Source organism: Eptesicus fuscus, chromosome 10 (assembly GCF_027574615.1).
Source record: "Eptesicus fuscus isolate TK198812 chromosome 10, DD_ASM_mEF_20220401, whole genome shotgun sequence".
NCBI classification, from domain to species: domain Eukaryota; kingdom Metazoa; phylum Chordata; class Mammalia; order Chiroptera; family Vespertilionidae; genus Eptesicus; species Eptesicus fuscus.
This window is the reverse complement of record NC_072482.1, coordinates 24772135-24793060: the sequence shown is the minus strand read 5'-3', so window position 1 is coordinate 24793060 and position 20926 is coordinate 24772135. Positions and strand designations below refer to the sequence as shown.

At 35.7% G+C, this 20926-nt stretch overlaps 1 protein-coding gene and 1 pseudogene across 2 annotated transcripts in view; one reads left to right on the top strand and one right to left on the bottom strand.

Annotated features, from left to right (window-relative positions):
- The window catches only part of ZNF451 (zinc finger protein 451), a 78812-nt gene that overhangs the window by 25601 nt on the left and 32285 nt on the right, over nucleotides 1-20926 (bottom strand). For both annotated transcript variants that reach the window (XM_028147335.2, XM_028147383.2), the window contains 6 exons: nucleotides 17861-17972; nucleotides 13544-13694; nucleotides 12242-12368; nucleotides 8088-8241; nucleotides 7517-7664; nucleotides 1018-2624 (listed from right to left, as the gene is read on the bottom strand). In XM_028147335.2, the coding sequence (XP_028003136.2) occupies nucleotides 1018-2624; nucleotides 7517-7664; nucleotides 8088-8241; nucleotides 12242-12368; nucleotides 13544-13694; nucleotides 17861-17972 (2299 nt within the window). The remainder of the gene's footprint in view (nucleotides 1-1017; nucleotides 2625-7516; nucleotides 7665-8087; nucleotides 8242-12241; nucleotides 12369-13543; nucleotides 13695-17860; nucleotides 17973-20926) is intronic.
- LOC103283748 (40S ribosomal protein S8-like) lies at nucleotides 3453-4734 on the top strand (annotated as a pseudogene).

The following is a 20926-nucleotide window of genomic DNA, read 5'->3' as shown; positions in this document are numbered from 1 at the left end:
ATTGTCTCCACTCTACATGGTAAAACTTATCAAGAGTTAATAGCTATGGTGAAGGAATTAAGCAAAGAAAAAAACAACAACAGTTACAACAGTTCATAGATACAGACAACAGTATGATAATTATCAGAGGGAAAGGGGGGTAGGAGGAGTAGAAGAGGGTAAAGGGGGGATAGATGGTGATGGAAGGAGACTTGACTTGGGGTGGTGAACACATAATGAACTATATAGATGATGCATTATACAATTGTACACCTGAAGACTATATAATTTTATTAACCAATGTCAACCCAACAAATTCAATAAATTTTTTTTAAAGGATATAGACTTGCAATTATACTCTGAACAAAACAAATTATATTTCTAAACAAATAAAAACATTGCACTTTTCTAGGCTTACTTAATCTTACCATATAGGAGAAGGAAAGTCTAGAGTAAGTACAAACAAGGGATCCATACCTCATTTCTCTCCCTGGTTTTTGCTACCACTTATAACTCTACTTCTAATTCCTATTTTAACTATAAGTAAAAGCTTTGATTAAAAACAAATCATAACAAAAATATATAAATTCTAAAGTGACCCTGAAGATTTCTTGTACTTATAGAATAAGGCCAAAATAGAAACAAAAAGAATTCTACTTGATTTATCATTTGAATTAAAATCAAAATAATATGTCCAGGATAACTTTAAAATCTTACTTTCTGAAACACTGTAAATTTCCTTCATCTCTCAAATCCCCATGCCTTTTGTAAAAGAAAAAATGTTATCTAAAATACATACTACTTAAAGCTAACATACACTCTGGGTCCCCTTAAGTTTAGAAAATGGCTGGCTGGATGTAGTAGTAGGAATATAAATCCCTACCAAGTATATGCTACAGTAATTAACTAATGTATCATCCAATCATGTTTGTTGCTTCAAAGCTGAATCATTACTAGTTTTCACAAAAATGATGGCTACAATACACGTTTCTACATTAATACAGAAATCTGCACACACATTAGAGTGGTAAAGCATACCTATATTCTGACAGCTGAGGTCATTCTCGGCTCCTTTCTCCATGTCTGAATTTTTTGGACAGCTTACCGTCTGTTTCAGTTTTCTCTCTGTACGTGAGGCATTGGCAGCAAACTTGTACGGGCTGGTTTTTTCAAATCCAAAATGCGCCACACTGGCTTTCGTTAAGAAGCAATGTTTTGTATGGAAGTGCTGCTGAGCACTCTCAGGATCATGAAACCCTTTGGTGCAGGTGCCACACTTGATTACATACTGCTGCTCCTCCTCCACCCTCTTTGCTTCGCTGTGCACTTGATGGATGTGAGTGTTCATGTCGGCTGCATTCTGTGCTGTTGCTGAACACAAACTGCAGCGAAACCACAATTTACCTTTATCCAGCATCGTTTGGAGACATCTACTATAATCTTCCCTTCTGTTGAATTTACAGGTGTAACTCTCACGACAACCACAGGTTAACAGATTACCAGTCTCTAGCACAGGAAAATCATTCTCAGTTTTAATTGAAATTTCAGTTTTTTCCGGCACAAACACATAATCTATGCTGTGGTGCTCCTTATAATGACTCAAAAATGCTTCTTCCACATTAAAGGTGAGATCACAAAGCCCACAGAAGTACTTAATCTTTATTTCATTGTCATGTGCATCTTGGCAATGTCGGTAAAGTGTTTCTATCTTGTGAAAAGTCTTTTTGCAATGGGCACAGCTGTATCTATGAAACTTGTGACTTGCTAAAGACATGCAATGCTGTTCTACACATTCTTGGGAATCAAACATATCTTCACAGATTCGGCATTGCCATTTACCCCTTGGAGGACTGTTTGGTGGGGAATGATCAACAATAGCAATAGTTGAAGAAGGATTCTTAACAGTCAAATTACTCCCCAATGTTGTAGAGGATGATGGCAAAGTTTCACTTTCTACCTCATCTGTCTCATAAAAATACCTGTGACCACTATGAAATTCAGTCACATGTGCCATGATAGTTTCTTTCCTTGTTAACTCCTTTTTGCACGTTCGACACCAGAAAAGAAAGTTATTTAAATGTGCCCCTCCATGTATCCGACTCATATGTAAACGGATCACACCTGAATCTTCACATACCTTTCCACAGACCACACACTTAAAACACATTGTATTTGCTGAGAAAACATGCTTTTCTACTAAATCTTCACTTGGGAATCGTTGATGGCATTCACAAAACCAGGTTTTAACAACTGACTTTCCTTCCTGGACACAAACCGTACCTTCGTGGCTTTTATCTTCTAAGTTCATCTTCTTTTTTGGAATGGTACTGCAATCTTGTGAGTTAGATTCTTGGAAAGACATAGTTCTTTTAAGTGATGAAAATTTCGATTGATCTAGCAATAGATTCAAGTCAGAAGGAGATTTTTTCCCTTCACTGATGTAGCTATAAAGTAAGACTGATTCTTCCATTGAGTTAATGACTCGGACTTTGTGTCCTAAATTTTGCTTATGGTTTCGGGTACTGGTTTCATTCACAAAGGCTTGGTTGCAATTTGGACAATAACCTCTTAATATGAATTTCTCTGCAATCTGGGCAATGCTCTTCTCAGCTACAGCTACAGGACCAGCATTCCGACAACGAACTCTAAAGTGGATAAGAAAAGGTGAAGAGATTAAGCAAAACAAAACAAAACAAAACTCATAGACACAAACAACAGTATGGTGACTGCTAGAGGGAAAGTATTTGGAAATTACATCCCTAAATCTTTACAAGTTAAACAACACATTTCTAATAAATCTACGGGTCAAAGAAAATATTAAAAGAGAAAAGATAAAATATTTTTAACTTAATGAAAAAAAAACAACGTATAAAAATCTGAGGAATGCAGGTAAAGCAATGCTTAGACAAAAATTTTTAACTTTAAATGTTTATATAGAAAAAGAAGGTCCAAAGTCAATCTAAACTTCTACCTTAAAAAGCTAGAATAAAACCCTTTTCTGGCAGAGACGACCTCCCCACAATAATATGCTTCTCACAAAGGAGCTCCTTTTCCCCTCTCCAGAAGAGACGAAGAGGAAACACAAAAAGTGCCTGGTGCAGAGCCCCAATTCCTACTTCATGGATGCGAAATGCCCAGGATGCTACAAAATCACCACCATCCTTAACCTGCACAAAAAAGAGTTTTGTGTGTCGGTTGCTCCACTGTTCTCTGTCAGAACAGGAAGAAAAGCCAGGCTTACAGAAGGATGCTCCTTCAGAAGGAAGCAGCACGAAAAGCACCTCAAATCAAGAAGAGTAGGAAACCAAGACGCGCAGACCCGTCCCTCAGCGCCCGTGGCCCAGCATTTCACAGGCAGGTGTTTGCGCTGTTTGGTATCACCATGGGACCCCGAGAGACCCGCGATCGATCGCGGCACGTCGCCCGGGCAACCAGGTACAACAAAACCTTTCCTAGGCGGCGGCGTAGCGGATGCGATGATGTCCAACCCCGAGCCTGGTCTGCCCCTGCTCCCGGGCACATCCTGTGCGGACCCCATGAAAACAGACTTCCATAGAAGCCAGACACTGAACTACACGCATGGCTATGCAATGGCTCGTCGTCCAACGGTTGGAATAGGCGGGGACCGGCTCCAGGTCAACCAGCTGTCCCAGGCTGACCTGGATGAGTTGGCCAATAAGGCACCACTTCTCACTTATGGTGAAACTAAGCAGGCTGCACCTCCGGAATTTATTCCTGCGCAGGTGGCTTTTGACAAAAAGCCGGCGCCGAGCTGTGGGTGTCACTTGGGACAACGGGCACAAGCGCCGCAAGACCAGGGGCAAGAGAAAGCCCTACCACAAGAAGTGAAACAACACTAAGATTGGACCCCGCCGCAGACACACAGTCCGAGTGCCCGGAGGCAACAAGAAGTACCTAGCCTCGAGGCTGGACGTGGGCAACTTCTCCGGGGCTCAGAGTGCTGTACGCGCAAAACAAGGAATATTGATGTCTACAATGCATCCAACAACGAACTGGTCCCCACCAAGACCCTAGTAAAGAACTGCATCGTGCTCGTTGACAGCACACTGTACCGACCGTGGTACAAGTCCCACTATATCCCACTACACACTGCCCCTGGGCTGCAAGAAGGGGGCCAAGCTGACTCCTGAAGAGGAAGAGATTTTGAACAAAAAACGATCAAAGAAATTTCAGAAGAAATATGATGAAAGGAAGAAGAATGCCAAAATCAGCAGTCTTCTCGAGGAGCAGTTTCAGCCGGGCAAGCTTCTTGCATGCATCGCTTCAAGACCAGGCCAGTGTGGCCGAGCAGATGGCTATGTGCTCCAGGGCAAGAAGCTGGAGTTCTATTTGAGGAAAATCAAAGCCCCGGAAAAGCAAATAAATCATCTGCCCTCCTATCTTAGCTCATGTAATAAAGATGTTTATTCTAAAAAAAAAAAAAAAGTAGGTATCGGATCACGTACTAACCTAAAACATTCTCATGGCTTTCCTAGTGTATAGGCTAAGATCCAACTCTACAGGTTCTCACAGTCCTACTGGGTCTGGCCCTCCCTGCTGTTTCTCCACCCTCCTCTTGGGCCTGTCTTTTCCTTACCCACTGTGTTTCAATCACAATGGATTTGTTTTCCTTATTCTGTTGAAACTGTAGCATACTCCCCTCCCCCATTACAGGGCCTTTGCACATGCTGTTTCCCCCCTCCTGGACTAGCTTTCCTGTGATTGATACTCAATAAACATTAGTTTTAAAAAAGAAAAAAAAAAAAGAAAAGTAGGAAACCAAGCCAATAAATACATTTTGGATACAAAAAAAAAAAAAAAAAAAAAACTTAGAAAAAGATAAGCAAATTAAACCCAGAAAGACCAGAAATCAACAAAGTAAAAAATGGGGGAAAAACAGAGAATCAATCATCAGTGAAATAAAATGCTGGTTGTTTTAAAGATCAACAAAAATCTGTTCAAAGACAGATTATAGAAATAAATGTAAAAGCTTTTAAAAAGCTTAACTTTTTAAAAAAATGAAGTAAACAAAAAATATATTCCTGAAACAAGAATAAGCAAAGGTTTCTCAGGACAGAGAAAGCATAACTATAAAAGAAAAAAAAATCTATAAATTATAATTAATGAAATTAAAAACTTCTCATCAAAAGACACAATTAACAATATGAATATGCACCAGACTGGGAGAGAATGCATTCACAGTACATATACCTGACAAAAGATTTATATCAAGAATATATAAAGAACCCAACTCACATTTAAAGGCAAACAATCTAATTTTTAAAATAGGCAAAGGACTTGAACAGATATTTCACAAAGATAAATGAATGATCCTAAGTACATGAAGAAGTGCCTAATATCATTGTTCATCAGGAAAATGCAGATTAAAAACCACAGTGAGACACTCAAAAGAATAGCTAAAATGAAAAAGACTGGCAACACCAAATCTTGGTATGGATATAGAATAACTGGAATTCTCCTATCTTGCTGCTAGAAATACACACTAAAATGTTTAGTAGTTTCTTATAAAACTAAATACACAACTACTTTTTGACCAAGCAATTCCACTCCTAGATATTGATCCAAGAGAAATGAAAACATATATCCATAAAAAGATCTGTACAAAATGTATATAGCACCTTTACTCAGAACAGCTAAAAACTGTCAATAATCTACTAGTAACTGTTCATCCACATGAGAATGAATAAACAAATTGTGCTAAATTCATACAGAATACAGTACTACTCACCAGTAAAAAGAAACAAAGTACTGACCAATATAGATCAATCTTACAGATACTATGACAAATACAAGAGTACATACTATATGATTCCACTTATATAAAGTTGAAGAAGAGATAAAACACATTAGTTTTAAAAACTATAATATCAGAATAAACATTGCCTGGAAATGAGAGGGTGGAAAAAGTTGGGAAGGAACACAATGGCACTTCCCAGAGAGGCAACATCCTATATAACAAAAGGGTAATATGCAAATTGACCCTACCGCAGAAGGACCCAGGAACAACTGGTCGCTATAATATGCACTGACCATCAGGGGGAAGATGCTCAATGCAGGAGCTGCCCCCTGGTGGTCAGTGTGCTCCCACAGGGGAAGCTCTGATCAGCCACAGGCTGGGCTGACGGCTGCAGGCTGACAGCTGCAAGCACAGTGTGGTAGCAGGAGCCTCTCCCACCTCTTCAGCAGCGCTAAGGATGGCAGCGCTAAGGATGTCTGAATGTGGCTTAGGCCCACTTCCCGTAGACCAAAGCTGCAGTTGGACATTCCTCGAGGGCTCCCAGGCTGCCAGAGGGATGTCTGACTGCCAGCTTAGGCCTGATCCCCTAGGGAAGCAGGTGGACATCCCCTAAGGGGTCCCAGACTGCAAGAAGGTGCAGGCCAGGCTGACAGATCCCCTCGCCAGTGCACAAATTTTTGTGCACCGGGCCTCTAGTATTATGGTAAAAATGTAGGTTAAACAGAAGTATCCATTTGTCAAATTGTGAAAGTTAAAATTGTACAATTGTAGCCCAGTCAGTGTGGCTCAGCAGTCCAGCATCAACCCATGAACCAAGAGGTCACTGGTTCAATTTCAGTGTAGGGCACATGCCTGGGTTATGGCCTCAATCCCCAGTAGGGGACGTCCAAGAGGCAGCCGATGTTTCCAACTCTCTATCCCTCTCACTTCTTCTCACCCTGAAAATCAATTTAAAAACATATTTAAACAAATGCAATTGTAGATAAACTTTTAATGCATTTTAAAGAAATAGAAAAAACGAGACATAAGAGGCAAAGCATCTTAATGAAAAGTACAGACTATGTCTGAATCCAGATTCCAAAAACCAAATATAAAAAAACTTCATGACATAATCAAGGGCATTCATTAACTAGGCATTTGATGATATTAAAAAACTATTCATTTTTTAAGGTATGATAATGGTACTAATTTTTTAAAAAAGAGCCCTTATCATTTATGTATACATACTGAAATATTTACAGATAAAATGACGTGATTTGCTTCAACATAATCTGCAGGGGATGAGAATATAAATAAAACACACTCCCATGTATTAATAACTACTAAAGCTGGGTAAAAGGTACATAGGGGTCATTACACTATTCTCCTTTTGTATACTGCTTGATAATTTCCTTTGTAAAGACAAAAAATCATACTGAAATCTTGATTAAGATAAATTTGGCCGTTCATGAAATTTAATCTTTCATGTGGATATGATACATTCCATTCTGGTTGACTTAAAGCCATAGTTCTATTTTAACCTTCTTCTTCCCTATATATAACACTCTCAGAACACACAGAGAAAAATTATACACCGACTTAGAACTATTACTTTGTTTTATATTCACAGCAATATCAATATATCCACTTCTTCCATAACTCTAATTCTCTCTTATGCTAATTTGGTTAATTTCCAGGCAAATGCACATTCTTGCTTTAAAAGGAGAGAAACATGGAATAGAGCAGTATTTGTTGAATCCCACTGGTGAAGAGCTTATTGGGCAGGATTCCCTTACGAACCTGAAATGGGCAGTGAGCTCCATATGGGAACGCAGTGTCTGGTGGCAGGCCACACACTTAACTTGAAATGGAACATCTTTGCACAGAGAGATCAAAAGTTTCTTTGCAAAAGATGGAAATGATATTGGATATGCTATTCTCTTGTCATCTGGAAAAAAAAAGTTATAACGTGCAAAAATTTGAGTATAGTAACCCAACCTTTCCTCCCTTTTGTATTCCTCAATATCAGTTGGAATAAGTAAAAGATATTTATATAATAAAAATCTGAAAGTCATTTTTTAGCCCTAAGTACAAAAGATGTGGAAAAACACCCAAATTCCCAGATATCATGTATGCAAAAACATTATTCTAAATAAATGTTTTCTTCCCAAGTTTCTTTTCATTTCTCAAAGTAAACCTTATTCTTAGGTACAGGTAAATATTGAGAATCTTTTCTCTAAAAAAAGAATTAAAAATGTTTCACTTTTACAGTTTGCATACTAGTATGAGGATAAGAAACCTCAAAAATTATCTCAGAAGTATGGAAATTTAGCAAAAATTAAAGTGGTCTAATAATTTTCAGAGAACATACCACCCAGTTTAAAACGCTGATGGAAATGATTCTTTCCAGACATGTGCTTCATACACTCATCCTTGCCGCTAAAAAGAAGGAAGCAATTTGGACATGCAAAACACTGAATAATCTGAGGAAGAAGGTTGTTTTTATGTCCATCATCTGCAGCTTCCTAAAACATAAGGCAAAGCTGAATTATAGACAAAATCAACCAATATTCAAATTCTTAAAATTAACTTTCAAAATATTTATTATCTGGAATATTCTCTATCAGTTTTTAACACGAAAACTTCTTCCCTGAGTGAACAATGGAGCTGTTCTCATGAATGAGGTCCCATATATAAAATTTTTTAATTATTTTCCTTGAAAACAATTATAACAATCTTTCTATGACAATAATATACAAGTATATTTCCTTTCTATGTATTTTTCCGTACATACCCATACGCAATATTATATAAATGCATAAATGTTTTCACATCATATACACTTTTTCTAAAGTTTTACTTTGTTCAATGTACTCTGCAATATAACCTTTGTTTACAAATATGTATTTATCCACAAATAGCTCCATGCTTAAAATTTTACATATACCAAGAAACATACAAGGGGGATTGCCATTGTTTTATCAAATATTTTCAACTTACTCTTCTGTCTCTTAGTTTTCTTATTCCACAATATCTAATGGAAAGCCCTAAAATGCAACTGGTATAACTTTGTTCTTAATAATTGTCAACTACTCCATCTGTGGATCTACTATGATTTAGTCAAGTACTCATTCTGAGGCCTTATTTTTTGCCACTATAAACAATAATGTTGTAAACATCCTTGAGTATATATCTTTATTTATAGGTGCTTTCTCTCATTATCAGTGGTCCTATTGGGTTAAAAGGCATATTCTTTGAATATTAAAAGATGTTGTATGCTTGCTTTTCAAAATGGCTCTACCAATTCACGTATCTCCTAGCCTGGCAGCAATAGCTATTATTTTTGCAGTCTGACAGATGTTATGATACTCATTGTTACTTTAATTGCATTTCCTGTCTACTAGGGAGTCTGAGCATTTATTCATACAATTCTGTGGATATTCCACATTTTGTAGAATGCTTATTCATATTCTTTATCCTCATATTTCATGGTTTTGTTTTCTCTCCTTTTGGTCAACTTCATTATCAAATCTCTTTGTCCAATCCTCTATTTTGCAAATATTTTCAAACATCTGTTAATGAATTCTGTATATGCTCACTTTAAAATTTTGATATAGTGAAACAGGTATGTCTTTTTTTAGCATCTAAGTTTCCAAACTTAGTAAGAGCCTCCTTTATCCCCAAATTTGTTAATGGTTTTAGAGTAACAGCCTTAAAAGTTGTGTCTTCTTAAATTTATTATCTTAAATTTACATTAGGGATATCAAAGTAGTTTGTGTAGTCTTATGAGATGCAACAAGAGGAGGAACCGTAAATTTACATTTATATTAAGTACATGTCAAGTAAGCACCATATTAGGATTCAAAGTGTGCTTTTCCATTTAATTCTTATAATAATCCCATGAAATATTAATCTATTCATTTATAAATAAGAAAATTGAAATTTAGATTAAGTCAACAAAATTACCATTCCCCCAACCAAGGTGTTACCATAGAAGAGACAAAACTACCATCCAAATACAGCTTTATATCTTTGGTTACAAATTCTATGCTCTTTCCACTATTCTCCATCCCATTTTAATTTGGCAAGTGCCACACAAAAGATTACACTGGGAAGTTATTTTGTATTTCATTAGAAGGTTCTAAAAGTTAAGAGCACTACAAGCATTTATTAACCACCAATTTATTCAAATGACCCCTAATGACGACCTCTAAACTAAAAAAATAAAATAATTTTTAGTTCAATTCTGAGTTATAAATGTATTCTATATAATGCTCATTTAAATGGTTTGTTTAATAGAAAATGTGGTTCAACATAAAATTTTACTGGAATATAACTGTTATATAAATGTAGCATATTTGCAAATACCATCTACAAACTAGAGGAAGGAATGGGAAACAGAATGTCTGGTAAGTTAAAGTGCTAAATTAATTTTACTATTATATTTCTGGTTACATTAAAATAACATACATCATAAAATTTTGTATATATATATATATATATATATATAAAAGACTAGGACAACAATGAAATACTACTTCATACCCACTAAAATAGCTATTTTAAAAGACAAATAGTAAGTATTGACAAGGATGTAAAGAAATTAGACCCTAGCCAGGTAGCTCAGTTAGTTAGAACATGGTCCTAATATACCAAAGTTGTGGGTTTGACCCCTGGTCAGGGCACATACAAGAAGCAACCAATGAAAAAAAAAAAAGGAATATATAAAAAAAAAAAAAGAAGCAACCAATGAATGCATAAATAAGTGATGTTTCTCTTTCTCTCTAAAATTAATAAAAATAAGAAGAAATTAGAGCTGCATACATTGCTAGTGGGAAGGTGACATGGTATAATAATTACATAACAATTTGGCAGTTCTTCAAAAAATTAAACATAATTATCATATGCCCTAATATTCACCTCTGAGAAGTGAATACATATATCCCCACAAAGACTTGCATGCTTGTTTATAGTAGCATTATTCACAATAGCCAAAGTGAAAACAACCCAAGTGTTTATCAACTAGATGAATTGATAAACAAAATGTGGCATATATCCATACAATGGACTGAAGGGTCCCAGTGCACATGCCCGGGTTGTGGGCTCGATTCCCAGTGGGGGGCATGTGGGAGGCAGCCAATCAATGATTCTCTCTCACCATTGATGTTTCTATCTCTCCCTCTCCCTTCCTCTAGGAATAAAGTACTGATACATTCTGTAACACAGATAAGCCTTAAAAACATTATGGTAAGTGAAAGAATCTTGTCACAAAAAGGGTACATATTCTATTATTCCATTTATATGAAATGTCCAGAAAAGACAAAACCAGAGAGACAGAAAGTAGTTTACTGGTTTCCTAGGATTGGGAAGAATAGGATAGCAAGGTGGGGAAAATAACCTTTGATGACAGAATGGCCCTAGGAACAGAATGAGAAACAGTGGTAGTACCTATTGACCCGCAAGTGACCTTGAGGCACACTGAAGCTTACAGTACATCTATCACCACTACCACTACCACCACCAAAATGGGAGAAAGACAGGAAGCTATCTAGTATCAGACCCATTGGATGACTTTAATGTTCAAGAAACACTAGACTTACTACTCAAAGTGTAACCCAGCAGCACCGGCATCATCTAGAAGCTTGTTAGAAATCCTGAATCTAAGGCCCCACCTCAGATTTATTGAGTCATAATTTTCATTTTGTAACAAGTGATTCATATGTACATTAAAGTTTGATTCCCAAGTGATTCGTGTGCACATTAAAGTTTGATAAGCACTAGTCTAGATGGAAGAAATTGGAGATGAAAGGAAAAGGGTAAGGAAGCAAGACAAATAATGCAAACTGTAGATAATTCCACTCTCATTAAAGAATGTGAGCCTTACAAAATAGAAATCAGTGGTATATGATCTTCTAGCGACCTCTTCTGGCTGATTCAAGATAGGAAACTGCATACTAGTTTAAAGGAAACTAGTTTAAAGGAAATGTCTTTGTGACACACTCCAAAGAATAAGCAATAAGTAGTATTTGTTGAGAGCTATATCTAATATCAAACATGGTATACTTATTACAGAGTTCTATAGTACAAGTACTTGTATATGTCCCTTGAGATATAGCAATAAGAGTTACATAGCACAGCCTTTTAAGTACTAGATCTATTTCTTAATACTAACATTAATAAAAGAATTGTTAGACACTATATAGCTCCAACAGTTCAACATGCAGTGAAAAGCAGTGGATTTAAGAAGGTTCTAGTTCTCATCATGTGATTAACTCACAGAGCATCTTAAACAAGGTACGTTAATTTCATAAAGCAACTCCATAAAAAGTAGGGTTTCTATGGTAATCTTTAGGACTGCTGATTTTCACCTATCAAGTTTGCCTGCCCACAACAGTTTAATGTTCCAAATCATTTTGCTCTTCATAAACAATCAGAATTTTGATCCTTATGTGTATCATTGGGGATTGCAAGCTTAAGAGCAGCAAGAAAAATAATGCCTACTCTTAACTTAGGACATGCTCTTACCTTAGAAAAAAGGTGTTCCTTATATTGTTGTTGAGTAACAAAATTTTTATAACATACTACACAAGCAAAGGAATTGATGGAAGGTCCATGTAGTGTAATTGTTGGATCACACGGAGAGTGATCAAACCTACTTGGCAAAAGAGAGGTAACATTAGAAAAGCCCACATTCTAGGGGCAGCACTATTTAGTTTCATTTGTTAAGCTAAATAAACACACATACACATATTCAGAATTCACACTTTCCTACTAAAATATTAAATTATGTTCTTCATATTCAGGAAATATCAAGTGGTTCTCATTAAGGCATGCAATCCTTTCATACAGTGACCTACAGTTAGCTTAACATTTCATAAAAGTACTCAAGATCCAATAAAATAAATTCAGGCATGTCTTGCCAAACTGGTAAATTTCCAGTTTGAAACTACAGAGCCATCATCTTTTCTTTTGCCTTATTTTCCATAAAGCTCACAAATAATTTAAATGAACCACTGGAATAATAATCTCAAGTCAAGATTTCTGACACATCTGATTCCTAAAAATGGCTTTTAATCCTTTTAATGTTCATTTAACCATATTAAAAATTTGTGTCATTTTAAACTGCCTCGAAGACTTTTTAAAGTAGTTCAGATACAGTATGCTGTCCACTTATTCGCAGACCACTGAAGCTCCCTCTAGAAATCTCTCTTGGTAAGGCAAGGCTTAAGTAGGGTGAGACATCTTTAAACTATTAGAAGGGGATTGTGAAGATAAGAATGTTTGAAGACTTTAATACCGTCTTCCTTGATATTTACTTTCTCATGCTCTAATATTCAAAAGTGCAGTACGTTAATAAGATAGGTTTCATAAGCAAAATATTTATCATTAATTTGGCTACATTTTATTTGTCTTTAGCATTTATTTTTGCAATGCCATATTAGCTACTAGTAGACTAAATATCTGTAAGTGCTTTATGTCTTTTGAAATTTGCATTTATGGGCTAGATTTCTCTAACACTGATCCAATTGCATAGCAGTGCAAAAAATCTATTCAAAATTTTATGAGAATATTAGGAACAAATACATATTTAAAGGCCACATGCCTTTAAAGATAAAATATCACTAGAAGAATCTAACTTCACCACACTTTCTAGGACACCTAAAGGATGTAATTGTAAATAATTACATCTTAACAACACAAAACAATGTGAATTTGAAATATAAACCTATAATTACAATGGCAGAGGGACATCATGCTTTCATTTTATGAAATCACTTCGTAACTCACTTGACCTTCAGTGTCCACTATTCTGAACATCACACTTACCTTTTCAAATGTCCTAAGAGAAGGTGCCCATTATCAAATTCCTTATTACAGTGCATTATGGGACATGAAATTGCTTTCCCAGACACCTGCATTTGGCCTCCTCTTCGGAATGAGCTTTTTGTTCCAGAATTAATTGTTCCTGCTTTGAGTCCTGCATCATTGGATATAAATTCTTAAGTCTTTATTTCAGATATTTGTCCTTTGGACTGGTAATCAAAATTATGACAAAACAATGAAAAATCAACCACATGCATCATTAATTAAATATTTATAAGCTTTCTTATAAAAGATACAGTAACCTAAAAGTAAATAGTTATTTGGGAAAAGAAAAGCAGTTAACATCTCCAACTAGCCTTCTCTTGAGGGAAAAAAAAAATCTGTTTCCTTAAATTCAACACCCAAGAAATATCAAAGATCAAATGCATTAGAAAATCAGTTGCTCTACAGAACCCTTACCTCCCTTCTTTTCATTTATATGTTTGCAAAGATCTTATCTTCTAACTCTTATTTTCTCTTTTAGCTATCTTAAACATATTATAAGGTATAGCTATATTATAGAGGATCTGGGTTCTATAAAAATTATGTTAAACAATGCAACTGAGAGGGCAAGAGAAGTGGAGAGGACAAGGAGGGAAGGAGAATAAGTGATACTTTTTGAGGAATCCAGCTATTGATCAATCAGCTCCAACCTGGACATCAAGTTATACAGGTTTCAGTAATAACATTTATAGAACACAAAGCAGAGATTTACTTGTTATCTCTCTTCTTCCAATTTATCCTATTTTGTCTTTTCCCTTTTTCTCCTTTCAAAGCCAATTAGAAAACAGTTTGCCCATCATTACCTTCTCTTAATTAATTCCCTCTTATTCTGGTTCATTCTTCTTCCCTTTTCTTTCTTTATAATCTTGGTCTTACAATCATACAATCTTTGACACTAATATCCCTGGCCAAATTTTGTTCCCACAGAACTCCCAATACATGATAGGAGGATTCTAATATGAAGATAGTTTGATTATTGTTTCTCTTATTATTATTTCTTGTGGACTGTTTCAATTAGATGTCTTAAATATTTCATACAACAGAAAACTAGGTATTTTTTTAATACTATTTTTAAAATTGATTTGAGAGAGATGAAGGGGGAGAAAGAGACAAAAAGAGAGAGAAAGAGGAGAAACAACAATATGTGAGAGAAAAGCATCAATCGGCTGCCTTCCGCATGCATCCGATGGGAGATGGAACCCGAAACCTGGATGGGTATGTGCCTTGACTGGGAATCAAACCTACGACCTTTTGGTGTATGGGTCAACACTCCAACCAACTGAGCCACACCAGCCAGGGTGGTTGGGTATCTTTATGACAGTTTCTACAAAGCCCTTAAGCATTTAACTAGAAAATTTTATTCCTTTAACATCATCTAGTTTTAAGATCTCCAAATAGTTATATATACTTAAGGTTTCAACTGCCTTTCTGCTCTTTTAGTCCTTCTAGGGGGAGGGGAGGGGAGAGAACCACTACTAAAAGCTGCCAAAACACTTATGTGTTCAGCCAACAAACAATGAACAGCACAGCATTAAACATATTTTAATCTTAAAGAGGCAGTAAATGACAATATACCTTTTTATCTTTAAATTTTTAATGCAGTCAGATTAGGACAATTTTTATTTATTGTCCATCCACATTCCAGATGTCGTACATTATGACCTTTATTTGGCCAAACAGAGGCTCTGGCTAATAGAGAAAACAATCAATTGAAAGAAAATAAGCTTTACCCATGGAAAGGCAAAGTACAAAGAAATTTAAACAGCTCTTTTCCTTAAATAGTATAGAGAGTGCAGTTTTTAAGTTATTAAGTATTGAAATGTATGCAAACTGGCCTAACTGTAAAGGTCTATAAAAGATAGATTTCTAAAGTTAGAGTAATTATAAAGTACTTAAATTACTTCTAATAAAAAACTGAATTATAATAGTTGGATAATTTGGAATAGATTGAATGAGTCCCTTAATGTTACTGAGAAGTAGAATCTCACTTTTTTAAAATTAAAGGATACAACTGTCATCTCTGTTTTCCTCAGCTAAACACTCTTCAAAGATCCCAACATTCTCTAAAGCCCATTTGGGAAAGATAAATACCCATACCAAATATAGCCCAACACTAAAGCAGCTGTTCTAGCAATAGATCCCAAATTTCAGTTTTACAGTGTTGCAAGGACCAAGCAAAAAAGATGAAACAATCACATGAAAAGAGCATAATTAAAGACCTAAACTCCAGGCTCAAGCTTATCAGCTACCAAAGAACCAGGTGTGACCTAAAAATATGTAAGAACACACAGCTAACTGACTCATTTGTTCCCACTTGGCCTGCTCAGGTAAATATACAAACAGATGCTCATGCATTCAATTTACAATGAATTAAAATATTCTGACGATCTGGATTAGGCCTAAAGGGGCCTATTACTGGCACCAAACCATTCTAGACAGGACTTGAAAGTGTTAGATTCATATGAGATAAATGGTTTTTAGAAGAGATCTTAGATGTGATGAAGCATTGTAGTTTCAGTCCATTTTCCTATCAAAATCATCTAGGAATCCTCTCAAAACTACAGATGCTCTATCTCTGGGGTGAGGCCCAGGCATGTATTTAAAAGCTCCCAGGTGATTCTGATGCAGGTAAGGTGAAACCAAAGAGCTAATCATTAACAACTACTGAGAAATTAATGCTTATCAAAAAAGATTTTTTTAAAAAAATATTTTTTTATTGATTTCAGAGAGGGAGAGGGAGAAATAGAGACATCAATCATGAGAGAGAATCACTGATCAGCTGCCTCCTTCACGCCCCTCACTGGGGATCAAGCCCGCTACATAGGCATATGCCCTGATCCGGAACCATGACCTTCTGGTTCATAGGTTGATGCTCAACCACTGAGCCATGCCAGCAGGGCTCAAAAAATATTTTTAAAATAAACATAGCCTTAAAAGAACACTCCAAAAAGCAAAACCAGTTACCATAATTTCTAAGTCTCTTTTGCTAAAATAGATCTGGAATACCAAGCAATTCTTTTACAGAGCTGAATGAAGTCACATTTGGAACCCAAGTTCTAGGCTTGTTTTCTGTGTTCATGTGCAAACATTTATATAGCCTCCTTTGGTATAATATTCAACTAATATTTATTGAGCATCTCTATGCTGAGCATTCTTTTTAGGCATGGACACAAAATAGGATTAATAAGCATTGGTCTCCATTCCCACAGAGCACAGGGTAAAAACTATATGAGAAATGAATGAAGCACAGTGGAATCAAAGAACGCTAAGCAACCAAACTTATGTAGAATAAATAAACCTAGCAGCCTCTAGTGTTGTGGGGCTAATCCCACAGGCAAGTAAGAAGAAAAAAAGAGGAAAAGGTATTTAAAAAGGAGGATGGGGTGAAGTTGGAATTTACCAAGCACAAACAAGATTAGGTGGCAATAAGGAAATATAGTTTCAGGGAGTGGCCAAGTGTCAAAATATCTACAAATTACTCTAATTATTTTATAGGTCGTAGTTTGACTCTATTTTTAGAAAGCCCTCTAAAAACTAACTTTAGAACAAGATATCCAGGTTCAAAGTTGAGCATTGCATGCATTTCTAAATAGATATTTAGATATTTTAATGACTTTTTGCAATTAAGCCTCCTGCTGAATTAAATCCACAACTAAGGTTTCTGTGGATATCCCAAGCCTTTAAGGGTTTAGTGGGTCTTCTACAAGACAGACTAGAAAAGTTGCCATGGTGGGACAGTCCTACTAGCTTTTAAAAATTCCACAAATTATCTAGTAAGGGAAAATGTTTTATAGTGAGATTTCAGGAATGTCAGGTCTGCAAAGAGTTAGTGAAGAAGATGCTACCCAATGCTTTAGATGAGCCTCCATGTGGACACTTACAGAATATCTACACAGGCTGCACTGACAAATAAGTAAACACTCATCCTTTAAATCTAGCTTAAATTCCATTTCCTCAGAGAAGCTTTTCCTGACCTCAAGTAACCTGTTACACAACCTCCCATATACACATGTACTATTTCATGTAATAACTATGAAATTATAAATGATTAAATGAGCAATATCTAATGAGCTCAAGGATGACTTATACTACTTAACACTCAAAATATACTTTTGCCAAAGTAGGAAGGTAATTGGTAAAGTAGGCCATTATTAAGATTCACTAAAATTAAATGTCAATACTTTATATATTCATTAGCAACCAAATAAATGAACATAATGTCTTAAAACTGTAGGAAAGCTAGGTAACCTTCATGTTCCACTCATCTTTAAAGAATACCTGGCATTTTTAGCCACTGGTCCACACACAGTTTTGCTGCTTCTGTATCAGAATGTCCTCGAATAAATTCCAATTCTTGCAACCCATGAGCATGCTGAAAATCAACTTTTTCCTAAGGATATTAAGAAAAAAAAAATCAATCAACTATGATTACTAATCTGGTTTCCTTGAGAAAAGATTTTGACATATCAGTGATTAGTAAATACTGATTATGATTACTCTTTATCCTTGGAACTCCACAACTAGGTCCCAAAACAAAGGTTCATGCTCTAACATGTTGATCTAATGTTATCTATATCTACACAAAGTTCACTACAACCTATATCTTCAACAACAGGGCACTGGTTAAGTAAATTACGGTAAGTACATTTCATTAAAGTCAATAGAAACACTAACCACTTTTTTAATGAAGTAGAAACATACTTTTGGTATCAAACAAGCCACCAAGTAGTATAAAACAAATAAGGCCCAATATAAACAAAGATTAATTTCAAGATATGTATAACTTTATCTGCAGAGGGGGAAAAGGCTGAAAATAAATATATTAAATTCAATGGCTAGATCTCGGGATGGAGATATGAACGATTAGTTGCATTTTTAAACTTTTGTACTTTTTCCCCCTATTTTTCTTATACAGGGTGGGGCAAAGTAGGTTTATAGTTACTCATATGGAAAATAATACAATAATTAATAATAATGCTACTTTTGCCCCACCTTGTACAGTATGAAGTGAAGAGAAGCCTATTAAATATTTGTTTAGTGAATAGTATTACTTTGAGCAGACACTTATTAGTACTTAATATGTGCCAATATAAAGCATTTATTGCCACCTAGATCAAGGGTTGGCAAACTTTTTCCATAAAGGGCCAGATAGCAAATATTTTAGGCTTTGTAGCCCATACAGTCTCTATTGCAACTACTCAACTCTGCTACTGTAGCATGAAAGCAGCCATAGATAATATGCAAACAAATGGGCATGGCTATGTTCCAATAAAAATTTATTTACAAAACAGGCAGCAGGCCAGTGCAAACCACTAAATTATATACTTCAGACTATTAAGAGCAGGCGTCCTCAAACTACGGCCCGTGGGCCACATGCGGGTGTTTTTGCCGTTTTGTTTTTTTACTTCAAAATAAGATATGTGCAGTGTGCATAGGAATTTGTTCATAGTTTTTTTTAAACTATAGTCCGGCCCTCCAACGGTCTGAGGGACGGTGAACTGGCCCCCTGTTTAAAAAGTTTGAGGAACCCTGATTAAGAGTCTCTAAATCTTTCTAGTTATATTACCTATAAATCTACTTGCATATTCTCTAATCATGTTGTACCTAACAATTAACACTTATTTACCACCTACCATGTGAGGAACTGTTGTAAAAGCATTTTAGATTTAATTCTCACAATAACTCTGTGATAGGTACTATTGTTCCCATTTTATTTTATTTTTTTAATATATTTTTTTATTGATTTTTGAGAAAAAGGGAGAGGGGGAGAGAGATGAGAAACATCAATGATGAGAGAGAATCATCAATTGGCTGCCTCCTGCACACCCCCCACTGGGGACCGAACCAGCAACTTGTCCAGAATTGAACCTGGGACCCTTCAGTCCACAGGCCAACGCTCTATCCACTGAACCAAACCAGCTAGGGCTATTGTTCCATTTTATAATGGGGAACTGAAGTAAACCAAGGTCAAATAAATTGCCCAAGGATAAATAACAATTCCAGGATTTAAACTCTTGTAATCAGATTGTAGGATCCATGCACTTAAACAGTATTGTGTCTCAAAAAGCTTATATTCTTAACAAGAAATGACAAATTCATGAACATTAGATTTTCAAGACATAGGTCAGAATAATGAATGGCCTAGTTAGCAATAATAGGATCTTCTGTCAGGAAGAGTAAGTAGAAGGACAGGGAGATTCAAAATTTTCATCTGAAAAAAATCTTACAATATTATTCAAACACAGCCATATAAGACATATTCTCAAAGATGTTAATATGCGTTATATATATTAAAAAATGCTCTGTATCAACTTAAGTAAGTATAGAAACATTGGTTTTAATATCAAGTTTAAAAGGTTCCTTTACTGCAGGACTTCCAAAGCCTTAAGGTACTATAATGTGCCTGTGATTTTTCATTCATAGAGTATGCAGTATCCCAACTTAGCAAATCACTTATTACTTTTTTTCAAAGTGTATCCTACAGGATCAGTGTTCTGAATAACACACTATGGGAAACCAAGATAGTCTATCCAAAGAAAACAATATGGCAAACTTCCAGGGGGCTATAAAGATTTTTTTCTTATTTACAAAATTAAACATGATATATTGACATTCCTTACAAAAATCTATCACAATAAAAACTCGTAAATTAAATTACCATGTTGGTGTTAAATATTACTGCATGCCAGCTAGTAGCCTACTTATTTTAAACAATGCCAATAATTTATTTTTAAGTTTTAAAAAAAATGTTCTTTGCCATTTCTCATAACAGAATTTTAACTCTGTGGCCTAAGTCAATGCTAAAAAAACATTTGCTGGCTGAAATCATCTCCAAATGTACCACCCTTTTTTCTATATCACAAAGTTACTTCCACAAACTTTAGGGTTACATCACTTCTTGCACATCATCTTAACTCCTGAAATACCAATAAGCTAAGCTGGTGGCAAGTTATCTAGTCAGCACAGCACATTATTTCTGAAAGTGATTTATTCAACAAAGATTTTAATGAATTTTCTTTTTCTTTCCTTTAACATCACGAAGACGGACAATCCACTTTAATAGGGAGACACCATTCACAAATATTATCTATTTTTAGTCTGAGTTATTTATCAACCACTAGAATTTTTCAAGAATTATATTTTTTAATTTTTTAAATTGATTTCAGAGAGGAACGGGGAGAGAGAGAGAGAGATGGAAACATAAATGATGAGAGAGGATCATCGATTGGCTGCCTCCTGCACGCCCCCCACTGGGGACTGAGTCTGCAACCTAGGCATGTGCCCTGACAGGGAATTGAACCAGTGAACTCCTGGTTCCTGGGTTGATGCTCAACCACCGAGCCA